The 12,488-nt window shown below is 38.1% G+C and overlaps 1 protein-coding gene across 7 annotated transcripts in view; it reads left to right on the forward strand.

The window, feature by feature from the left end:
• CFAP299 (cilia and flagella associated protein 299) overlaps positions 1–12,488 on the forward strand; it is a 208,855-nt gene that overhangs the window by 66,479 nt on the left and 129,888 nt on the right. For all 7 annotated transcript variants that reach the window (XR_011096017.1, XR_011096016.1, XM_068680476.1 and 4 more), the window contains exon 3: positions 2,684–2,774. Coding sequence is in view for 5 of the 7 variants with exons in the window: in XM_068680476.1 (XP_068536577.1) it covers positions 2,684–2,774 (91 nt within the window). In the remaining 2 variants the exon portion in view is untranslated. The remainder of the gene's footprint in view (positions 1–2,683; positions 2,775–12,488) is intronic.

The following is a 12,488-nucleotide window of genomic DNA, read 5'->3' on the forward strand; positions in this document are numbered from 1 at the left end:
AAAGATGAATGCTTGTTTAGATGTTGTGGGATCCTTCAAGGTCCTGGAGTTTTAGAATTCAGGCTTTTTAAGTGTTAAGCTCCTCTTTTTCTTTGACGCTCTTCTGTTTTCTAAATTATAAAGGTGTACCCCAGATTATTTCTGCTTTCTTGTGATTCAGATTTAACAGTGATACCTCTGTTATTTATCCAGTAAAATGTGTTTAAAGGCAGGGGATTTCAGAGAGTCTCAGCCCAATGTAGAGAACACACCTCATGTTTGGTTTCTGTACTCGCTGGTCCCACAAACATGTTTGTTTGTTTGTTTTTACTTTTCTTCCATTAGGACCTTGTTGTGAGGGTAAAATGATTTTTTTTTTTCTAGAAATATTTTACTAGATACACGTTTTTTATGCATTTCTCAGATATAACTCAATTTTGCCTTTTTTTTTTTTGGTCCTTCTTTCTCACCTCTTTTTATTAAAATATAAGCACTGCTCTATGTGATCTTGGTTCTGTGCCACTTAAACCACAATCTGTTGCATTCCTAATGTTTTGTTCACCTGTAATGTCAATTATTTTCCTTTTGGACCATAGTAGAACAAAGTTATTTTAGTAAACCTAAGAAAACTTATTATTATTATTCTTTAACTGAAGTAGAAGCATCTTGTACAGAGGAAGTCGGGAATGTCACTGAGAATAGCGTAGAAAAAATATATTTGTCAGATGATTGCTTTTTCTCATTTTGTTTCCTTGTAGGTTAGACTTTCAGATATAGAACCTGAGTAGTCAACACAGCAAGTAAGGCACAATAATGCCCCTTGGAATTAGTACAAGGATTGTGAAAAGCTCCCACCTTACACCTGTGATGCACCTGTGAAATTGTAGCTCTGTGTTTTAACACTCCATGATTTTTGACATAGATGAGGCCACCCGGTGATCCATGTCTGAAATTAAGCTGCAATATTTGTGAAAAAGATGGAGGTATCCATTTGTTCTAATGTAGAAGTAAGGATGCACTTAGTAACTATGTCTAAAACAAATAATAATAAATATACATGGTAGTGCTCTGAAGATGGGTCAGTGCTTTCTAATGTAACTTAAAGGTAGTATTTTTCTGGCAGTTGAAGGATTAGAGGAATATTTTAATTTATTTATTAAGGAAAGGTGAAAGCTCTTACTGGACAGGTAGATTTAAGTGTGTGAAAACACAGTCTTTCAGGCATTCAAAAACTTCTGGCTTGAAATATGAGTAACAAACTTGAGGCAAAGTTAACTGTAACAGTTGTTAAACATGGATTTACTATCCATTTAGTATTAAAATCTGCCAGACAAATGAAGTCTGGAAATCTGGAATTCTTAACTGGGCAGGAAAAGGAAAATTTGATGCTCCATTTCTTATTCTTCTTTTATATCTAATTAATTGAGGTGTTTTAATCCATATGTTAGCCTTTGATTTGTTTTATCTTTACAGTGCAGCAGATGCACTTCCGTAACAGTTTCAAACTAATGTATTTCTGGATAACAGCTGGTGAGGTGGCCAGAGATTGACCTAATAGCTCTACATCAGAGTTTCGGATCTTAGATACAGGCTTTTCGCTCCATTAAAGGACATTACTATGCATGACTATATTTAAAAAAAAAAAAAAAAAAAAAGGGAGTTTTTCTTTTTTTTTTATGGCACTTTCATTTGAAACCTGATAAAGTATACACTTGAAACAAAGATCTTTCCTGATGCTGTATTCCACCTACTTAGATTAATGTTTGCTGCTGCTTTTTATTGAAATATTCCTGTCAAGATAGTGGGGGATGTTCACAATCCTTCCCCTTTCAGGTAGACGTGTGCTGAACTTGGAGGCACTGGTGTGCCTTTGGTTGCTTAAAAAGAAAAACTCTGATGATCATTCACTGACTTAAGCATTAGAGGGAAAAAAGTTCCTGATGAAGCTGCTAGAGTGCAAAATCTCAGTGTCCATTTTCTCCTCATCCGTGCAAAGCACGCCGGAGTGAGTGCAATGACTGCTGTAGGTGCAGAAGGGCTTGGGATTAGGCTAAGAACCTCACAGACAACAATAATCATTGTGTTTTGTCAACAGACAGAAGTGGTACATGTTTTCTGTTTTTAAGTACTGTTTTAATTGTAGCGTGGTATGTTCCAAAGTTAAGGAGCGATTTTTTAGAGTATGCTATCCTTTTTTGTGATTTTTGTTTTGCTAGTTTTTGTGGAGCAAAATAAGTTTTCTTTTATATGTTCTGTACTTAAGAATAGAGAAAGTATAATGATCCTGCTACACCAGCAATCCAAGTATGTAGTAATTAATTTGATTAGTTGCTGGTGGAAGAGTAAAGTATGGAATCTGAAGTTTATATTTGTACACACTGTAAATTTGGTATTCTTATATAAACATGACCTTGGCCATAATTCTGTAGATACAGCAGAAGTAATTTAAGTGCTTATTTTTTATAATTGAAAATGCATGAAAGTAGAAGTCAACTTGTGATAAACTACTATTATACTGTACATCTGCAATAGTGATTAATTTTGAAGAATGTTTTTAGGGTATGTAAAATCAAAACAGGGAATAGACAAATCAGCTATGATAGGGTGAGGACTGTTTCTTTGCATTTACAGAACATTTAACCCTACAGTGAACCCCATGCCAATGGCAATAATTAATAGTAATAATTGTACCATTGTTTTCTAGGTTGCTAGCAAGCACAGGAAAAGAACTCAAAGATAACTTTTTGCAGGCCCTGGCGGAAAGAGAAGAAGCAAACCGTGATGGAAAGCTTTCTGTGAGTACCTGTGAGATCACAGTCTTTTTAATAGCTTAAAAATTAATCTGATTTGGAAAAATGATGCTTTTTACATGAAAAATTACTGCAGAAAGTTTACAATAGGTTATTTGATTTAGGAAAGATTCACTGAAACCTAGTATTTTGTTGATGTTAACTTTTTTTAAAAAGCAGAGTATGTGAAGAAGCTGCCCAGAAATCTACAAGCAGGTAAGTGACAAGCTGAAAGACGCAAGAGGAAAAACGTCTAGAGGGGTATATTTTGGTTTCATAAAAACTTCCAGATTCCTATTACAGAAAATTGATTCCCAGTTTTGTTTTACGTAGAAGAAGATGCAACTTACTTATTAAGAGAATGTGTTCGCAACTCATGAACATCAGAATTGTAGCAGTTTCTGTGGGAGATGCTTACGATGTTGAGCCTGACACAGGAAAGTTTTATGAACACTGCAATGTGCCTCCCGACTCAGTTGGCTCGTGTGTGGTAACTTGTCTGTTTGCTGTGCTTGCTGGTGTTTTACTCAGCCAGGATGATGCTGGCTGGGAGGCCACATGGGAATCTTTTTCAATACTGTTTATCACAGTATCCTTCTGGACAAAATGTCCACTGTACAGCTAGACAAACCCATAATGTGATGGGTGAACAACTGGATGGTTGGTCGGCCTCGAAAGATTACAGTAAGTGGGGTTATATCAGGCTGGTGGCCAGTCACTAGTGGAATTCCCCAGGGCTCCATTGTAGGGCCAGCTCTCTTCAATGTCTTCATAAAAGAAATCCTTCTAACTCAGGATATTCTGTGACTTGAAGTCAATCTGCTTCCATTTAAACTTTGTAACACAACTGGAAAAGAGTCAGAAGTGGCCATCCTGGTCCAGCTGTTCTTTTTAGATACAGATACAGTACTGCTGTTTCTTGCCTTCTTTAGTCCATGTACCAGAAGTCTGGATTTCTGTCTGTTAGATTGCCTATCATATTAAAGAACAGTGATAAGAGACTGCAGAGGCAGCACTAGGTGTTTTGGAAGTTGAAAGTGATTGTGATCTTATTTCCTGGTTCTTCTTGCTTAGAAAGTTGATCAGGTATAAACTAATGATATTTTTGTTTTCCTTCTACTAATGAAGAAAAAGAATAGCACCACTCCTTCCCTCCCCCCTATAATTCTAGGGATGATATTTATTCTTTTATGGCTAGTTAATTAACCTCGAGAATTTGCAGAGGAAATGCTGCCTGAAGTGTGGTTCTACAACATATGTGAGCAAGCTTTCTTGTGAAGCTTCAAACACCTTGTGGTTTCAGCTGGCTGACAAATCTCCTGGGAATTGTGCTTCTTGGCGTATTTAGGGATTTCTCCAGGAGAAATATGACACAAAAGGTTAAATGTGTGACAGAAATGAGATAGGATGGAACAAAGCTGTGAGGGTTTAGTCTGGAAAACAGAAGCACTCTGTGACTTACTTCACATGTTTACCATCATGTTAGGGGAAAAAAAAAAAAAGGAAAGAAAGAAAAAAGAAAGATTCAATTAGTTGTAGCACTTTCCTCTTGTATTTCACTTTCTGGCTCTAGTTTTTAGAGCATGCTATATCAGAACTGCAATTTCTTCATTTTACAGATGGGGACACTACTGAGTTGCACAGAGCCCTTCTCAGAGCAGAAGAGGGCTAGCAGTTTATATTAACAGATTCTTCTGGCCTCACGTAAAGGCAGCAGGGTTGAGCCCAGCCCTTTGGACTGGCCAAGACCTCCCTACGGATCGATTCCAGGATGCCCAGAGCATAGACAAAAAGGAGGAAAACCTCAGCTCTGTCTCTCTGCTCATGGGGTGCTGAATACGTTTAGCAATGTGAGATGAAATGTGCTCTTCTGTGACAACAGGGCTCCTAAGGAGGGCACTGGAAAAGCTAAGATCAGCAATAGGCTCCTTAGTCTTAGGGATACAGTGCGGTAGCATTCATTAAGCACCTGAAATTGCATCCAGTGCAGTCTGGGGACTCTTTGGGTTTACTAAACCCCAATTATACACCCAAATAAAGGGCTCTAGAATACAAGGTAGATGAACCTTATATTATTATATTTTAAAGGCTAGCCTTTAAAAGTTTTTTTTTAAAAAAAAAAAAAAAAAAAAGTAATGGGGAAACAGTAAGTGGGTAAGTGTCCCATGGAAATGCTGACAGCTGATCTCAGTTCCCAAGTTTCCAAGCCTTCTGCAGTGGTATGATTTCTGGGCCCTCAAACCAGCCTCTGGTGATATATGTCAAAAGTTTTTGGAACAGTGAGTATTATTACAGGCTATTCAGTACATACCTAGATATAATGAAATATATCACATCTGAAATTTCAACTCTGACTCCACTGCAGTTTGTTGCTTTATAGATAACCCTGTACTGTTTTCCTAACACACTTCAATGTGCAAATGCATTTCCAAGTGAATTAGAACATAAATCTGTTGGTGACCTTATAGATGCACAACAGATATTTATGGTTTTAACTATTATATAGTCAATCATCCAACAGAAAAAAGATATTCCCTTATGAAACTGTTTCTTTTCATCTTCACAGTGCCACCTGCATTCCTGCTGCAGTGTTACACCATTTTGTATGGTTTTGGGGGTTATGTTTGGTCTCTAAGACTATGTATGCTGGCTGCTGAGCAGACCAGCCTACCCAAAGAAAACACTGCCTATTGGGAAAGCTGAAGCCACTGCCTGCCATTGAAACAGCATTGAGACAGCATTGAAATTGCAGGAATTATATTGTTTGTGTTCTTCTCTTCAGAAAGTGATATCCTGCACTTGCTCCTTTTGAGATGAAAGCTCTGCAAGTTGTGGGACTTAATTCCCACTCACCCAAGGAGGTCTAATAAAAATGAGAGACATGGCAGGGAGTTATCAAATGGCTTCCCATCCTCCTTTGAATGTGACCACGTGACAATAGCATTGAAGGTCTCTCTGAGCTAATGAGCGATTTCATTAAATCCTTGGGTTTCCTTCCTAAAGACTATTAAACATAAAACTAACTTTTCTTAGTCCATCTGGATAAGGCTAAACAAAGCTTTGTGGCCTACCTCAAAAAGTCACCACACGTGTGATGACATTGCCATAAGGAGGTTACCTGCTGTGATTGCTGGTGGTCTTCAGCAAAGACAGAATTTAATGCTGCTTGGCAGTGCTGCCTGCTTTAGAGCTAGACTTCAGGGCTGCTGAAGGAATGGGAGCTGAAAAAGAAAAGGAAAGTACTTGTTCCAAAGCTGCATAAATGTGAACCTCACAAAATTTTTTGTAATAGTTAGTTGACTTTAGCACTCTCTGCAACAAGGCTCAGCCCTTTATTTAAGGGTCAGCAGCGCTTGTCCTGCACATCACGGTGACAGGGATATTGCATCTGGGAGACAAGTTCCTGATACAGCAAGCATTGTCAGTGCTCTTGCTTGCTGTTGCTGGCAGGAGCTCTGAGGGTGTTTCCAGACCCTTAGAAATCAGCTTCTGCCTGAAGATGATTTCCTACATGCCTTTTCTGGATATATAGCCAGCCCATCCTATTCCTCTTCTCTTTTTCTCTGAGAGGAGGATGAAAACTGCTAAGGCCTCTACCTGGAAGAAGTCTCTCTCAGCTCTGCTCAGTCATCCTGAGCTGAGTTCCTATTTCCGCTCTGTTTTATCAGCTTTTCCAGGTTATGCATATGTCAAGTTCATCTGGGAAGATAATTTTCTGAAATGAGCCTGTCTTGAAATATGCACTGCATGTACTTGCTTTTAACCAATTCCATTGAAAAGTCTGATGCAGAATAGTTGGTAAGAGAAAATAAGAACTAAAAACCACAAAATGGTTTTAAAAAACAAGTGAGGTGTGCAGGGTGAGGTAAGAACTGACTACTGACAGATTTTTTAACTTACCGGTGAATTCTCCACATTCTCAGGTATGAGTTCACCTGAAATCCAATGCAAGTCTTATGATCAGACTTACTCAGCAGGCAGACAGATCTCTACTTCTTTACACAGGTGTATGTTTACCCTGCCTAACCTTCACCTGTACTCTGGTATGCATTAAATATTGCTTGTTTATTCAAGGTGATAAAGGGCTCTGTGGATGTTCTAGTTTGTTTTTACAAAAGCTGTAGGATATTATACCATGCCCAAGAACACCTTTTTTGTGTCCTAGAGCAGCAAGTCTCACGGTTAGTGTTTGAATACCTTGAGGCTGATCTTTTGGAAGAGGCTTAGAGTAATGGGGCAGAGAGAGACTACAGCTAACCTGATCTATCTGTAGAGAGATGGACCCTGTAAGCATGGATTTGGATTCTATGGAGATCTGAACAAGTTGCAGTTAAAGTTCTCATTGTTTTTCTTCTAAAGTTTTCATTGGTGTCCACATCAGGAATGTTTAGCTGATTCAAATAATTAGGTAGAATGTGTTCATGGAAAATAGGGACATTAGAAATCTGAGAATTCATCCTTCCTCCCAGTTCTACCAATAGGAAAATAAATAAATGAAGTTCTTGTCTTAGTATTGTGAGAGCTACAACCAGGAGATCAGATGACATTCATGCCTAGTAGAATGGAACTTGTTGATTTTTCTCCCCACTGAGTGTTGGCTGTGTAAACAGTTTGGTGGCTGGGCTTTTTTGTCTTTGCAATGTGTATTATTGAAGCTGTATAAAAGCACTGGTTACATTTTGTTCCTTGCAGCAATTCGAAGAAACTCTGACTCAGAGAAACCTGTGAATTCAGCAGTTTCTAATGCACGTTTCCTGTGTTGAAAACTGGATGAAACATAAGATTGCGTTATATATGACCATCAATATTGCGTTGATGTGATCTTGTTTCCCTTTACTGTTTTCTAAGATCTACGAAGGGTTCCCTGTCAAGAAAAAGATGGTGTTTTATAAATGTTTATTTCCCTTTTAATTGAACCAGTTTGTCTGTTTATTAAGTCCCCATGGAAATTGCATGAGTGGTGCAGGTAATCATAACTTAATTTGAATCAGTCACTTATGCCCTTGAAATATAAAAATACATGCCAAATTCCATTCCATTGGAAAGAGAATAGTATGAAGGAAATGTAACTATGTTTCCTGGATGTAGATGTAGTCTTTGTCCAGCAGCTGTCTGAGGCTTAGTATGCCTTCTCCGCATTTAAAAGGGGTAGGGATGAGTGGAAGTCATGCTCCTTGTTCAGATTTATTGTGCAGATGACAAGCAGAAGCCTTTTTTCCTTAGCTGCAGAAATCATAGATGACATTTTCTGCCATTGTTTGCATAGTATATAGTGCTGAGGCAAGGTGGCAACAGGTGTAAAGGAGCATAAAAGCACCTGGAACTGTGCCAATGGGATACAGTGTCCTCTGAACCCCAAAAGTTGGGTGCTGGTAGTACACTTAAGGTGTAGTTTTACTTATATTATTTCGCTCTTAGGATGATGAAATTCTGGCAACAGAAAACAGTGAATGTTATTTTAAAATGTATACAATACACTGAGGAAGCTCTTAAATTCACAGTGTTTTTTCCTTATTTTTGTCTAAATTATTCTAGAGAAATATATCTGATAATGACCACTTAATAAAATGATATTTTGTTTTTGGCAAGATTCCTTCTCTGTAAGTTGTAGGTACAGTATAATGGAAAAACTGTTCTAGACTAACTGAGATACATGGATTATGGGTTGTTTTAAATGCTTAAAAATGCATGATTAGGTATAATATGTTTTCCATGGGAAGTCTGCAAAGCTAAGACACCATGTAGAAAAGAACGTGGCAAAAGAAGAGCAATATAGAGCATCTTTTATTTCTTCATTCTTTGCTGTAATGTATCAATAACGAAACACAAGTCAGGTAAGCAAAATACATGTTCTATAATACATCAGTTGTGTCATTTTACTGTCACAGCAGCAGTGAATGACTGCAAGTTACTCATGCTGTGGCAAGTGGTCAAGTTTCAGACCAGCTGACAGCAAGGCATCAGGCGTGTTATTTGAAGGGCTTGAACTGTCATCAGAAGACCTCGAGGCTCATGTACAATTTCGTTCAACATGCATAATTTTTTTTTAATGGCTATTAATTTAAGACCAATTAAGTTCCTTTAAATACCCTATAATTGGTTTTGTTTGTCTCAGCAGGAGTTTTTGATTCTGTATGAAGACAGCTCTGAAGGGCCTGGTGAAAGATGGCTTACATGTCCATGAGGGTGTGTCTGCATTGGCTTTTGAGTTTGGGTCAGGAGAGAAATTTTGAAATAAGTCTCTCAGGAGGCCCCACTTAACATGCGTTGATCTTGCATTGCAGAACAATCTTGGAATGCACTAATGGCTTTAATTGGGAGAGAAGGAGAAACAGGAAGTTAGGCTCTAGGGGCACTTAGTCTCTTGCGGATAGCCAGTTCTTGGGATCAGATTAGAGTTACAGTGAAGCAACTCCCTCAAAACACATATGATGCAGGGTCTTTGTCGGGAAGTTTTTCACTCCTAAAGACCTGCTGTTGTGTGACTGTCCATGGCCTGAGGTCTCTGCTGCATAGGACCTAGATCAGTGTAAGGTACTTGCTTTCTCTGAAATACATGAAAACCAGTAAAGAATAGTAATCATAGTGTGGAAATAGCTAGTGTTACAAACGTAACTATAAATAGAGCAAGTGTATGTTCCTGTTGAGCCTCCTGCATTTGTGGTGGTAGAATGTGTTAAATGCTAGCACATGCAATGGAAAACTTCCATTGTGACCTATCAGCTTGAAGAAATAAAATGTCCAAGTCAGAGGGTTCCTTGAAGTGGGTAATGCGTTGCTGGATCATCAAAGGGCATTCCTAAAACACAGTCAAGCAGACCATCATAGACTATAAGTAAATTAAACAAAACCTGCCATTTTGTTTTCCTACAGTAGCTGTAGTTTGCTGACTGAGAAGATTGATACTCAACATCAGGAAAGTTGTATGAATACAATTTAACGACCACATAAGAAACATTTCTAAAGATTTTCTTTCATTTTGAAATGATGAGCTGTTTGCATATGTTGTTGATGGATTTATTTACTTTCTTCTCAAATTGTGTATTAAACAAAGAATAAGGACGGAAATGTAAGTGTCTACAGAAATGCATTAATTAGAAAATATGTTTTTAGACTCAATGTATTTTGGTTAAATCATTGACTAAAATGGGGAAAAGACATGCTAAATGTCTTCCTACCTCACAGAAGAACTCGGTTTGTTTCCTGGTCTTGAATCAGCGTGTTGCAGTGCTCCTACTTCTCCAAGAGATTGAAAAGGGCCATTGAAAATTATTGGGATGGGTTTTCCTCTAGCGAAAGTAAATGATGAATTGGAGGGTTCAGGTAGTGTTACAGGAGTTTGTTGTCAGACATTATCTAGGCACATGAAAAGTGAGTCCAAGCAGGTATTGCATTGTGTTGGCTGTCTTGGGATGGGGATGCCTGCAGTGGCCTCCTTCTGTGGGAAGGGCATGGGAGTCAGTGTTCTTACCCTTTCTAGGAACAGCAACAGAGTTCAGATGTGGTGCCTTTCCAGTTTATTTTGTCTTCTGAAAGTTTTAGTGGCTCTTAGTGATTCAAATGTGTGATTGACCTTCCACGGTGGCCCTTGGATTTCCCTGTACCTGGGGGCTGGAGGGATTTTAGTGAGAATGACTGATGGGGGTGAAAGTGCTGATTTGACAGAAGGACAACTCTAACCCATTCCTGCAATGGGGAATGATGGTATGGCTACCGCAAGGAAAAAAAAGCAGGAAAATGATTTGAAATCATCATGTGCAAGGAATTTGATCTTCATTCTACTTCACACTCTCAGCAGTAATATTCCATAGGTGTAAATGCAAGCCTGGTGGATATTACAGAAATTAAAACTGATTACACACGAAATCCCAATTGGTCTGTTTGACTCAAGAGAAAGTTCTTGATCATTCCTGCATACCCACGAACCTTTGTGAATGCTTCTGTTGAACAAGTTGTCAGTTCTCAGGAAATAAGTAATAACACATGATTTAATTGGAAAAGCTATTCTCTTAAATAGCATGCACATGTTTTAAGAACCTTTTAGTGTTTGCACTTAGTCATCATATTTCAGGTTGTGTTTGTTTTACCTGGTAGTGTAAAACAAATAAGCAGGGTGATAAAAAGATATCTGGGCAAGCTTAGTGAAATATGATGGTACTGATAGAAAAAATGTGGTATTTCCAAAAAACAGTTTATTTTTTTCTGTTTCAATCACCGACATTTAAAAACCATTAGTGCCCACGTTTATTTATTAGTATTTTCAGCTCTTGAACCTTTACAGTAGGAGTATTTATCTTTTCCTAGCTAGAGAGAACAAAACCCAACCATCTGGCTGCCTAATGTTACCAAACAATGACTTTCACATTATAAGTGATTACCTCTAAAAGCAGCAATAGAGAAAGGCGGAAAGAGGTGATGCATGAAAGCTTTTAGTGGAAATGAATGAAATAAACAGCTATTCTGTCAACAGATCTTTTCATTTGCTCAAATTAACTAATGATCTGATAAGTGAGATTCAGTGAAACCCAGCTGTAAGAAAGGACATTCAAAGCATTACTGACAGAAGCATAACAAGACAGCTGGAAGGAGAGCTAATAGGTTTTAAGGTCTTTCTCTACATTGTACGCAATATTCCTAAGTATTTTCCTTCTTAGCATTTGAGTGATGTTCTTGGCCACCTTGCCTGTTAACCTGAGCATCATGATAGCTGTACTTTGTACACACTTGTGGACTGTTGGATCTTGTTGGAAATAAATTATTGAAGGGGAAGTTGTTGCTCATTGACAAACTGATCGTTGAGAGTGAATGTTTACTGCCAGAGCCATATGATGATTTTGAATCTACAGTCTGAAGATTCTTAAAATCAATTCTTGTAAAAAGTGCCCAGTGCCCTCCTAATTCAAACCATCCCAGAACTAGTCAATAACAGCATATGCTTTCATTATGGTATATGTTCTTTGAATTTCAGAGTAATAAATGACCCTAGCACATGTGTAATGTACGCCTACAAGTCATTCCTTTCAAACCTAGAAAACAATTGAGGTCAACCACATGCATCAACTGAAACCCTCATGAATGAAAAGACAACATAGATGGGTTTTATCTCACAGGAACTTGAAATGTGGGGACATTGCAGTACGTGGGAAATGTTCCATTTTGCATGGCAATTATACTGATACAGTTGCAATAGAATATGTTCTAAATAATTCAGAATTAATAGCTTATATGATCACTTTGGGAACTATTGTTTGCCATTTTTAAGAGGTTGTAGGAAGTTTCATCGGAACTGGGACATGAACTCACAGATTAATACTTGTCAAGCAGTGGAATGTGTTTTCTATTCCAGATTTCCAAAAAGGTTAAGGGAGTGCTCTCCTCTCACCAAAAGGAACAAATGACATGTAAGGCATGCTCCCATTCTCACTGTAGGCCAAAATTCACCTCTAAGCTTATTTCCTCCGTAGCTTCAACATTTTTTTCTGGTATAGGAACAAAATTGCTATTTCTTGACTAACACAGAAATCTTAAATATAGGGCTTTGTCCCTAACCTTACAAATACTTATGCATACTGCTTAAATGTACTACCTAGAGCAGTCCCACTGACTGTAGTGAAAGCTTTAATGAAAAAAGCTGCACATTTCAGTGGTGCTATTCATGGCAGTATGGGTGATGTCTATCAGTGCTAGCAGGACTGGAGCTATTCAGCATGTTGAAGAGGA

Source organism: Anas acuta, chromosome 4, assembly GCF_963932015.1.
Source record: "Anas acuta chromosome 4, bAnaAcu1.1, whole genome shotgun sequence".
In the NCBI taxonomy this organism is placed as follows: domain Eukaryota; kingdom Metazoa; phylum Chordata; class Aves; order Anseriformes; family Anatidae; genus Anas; species Anas acuta.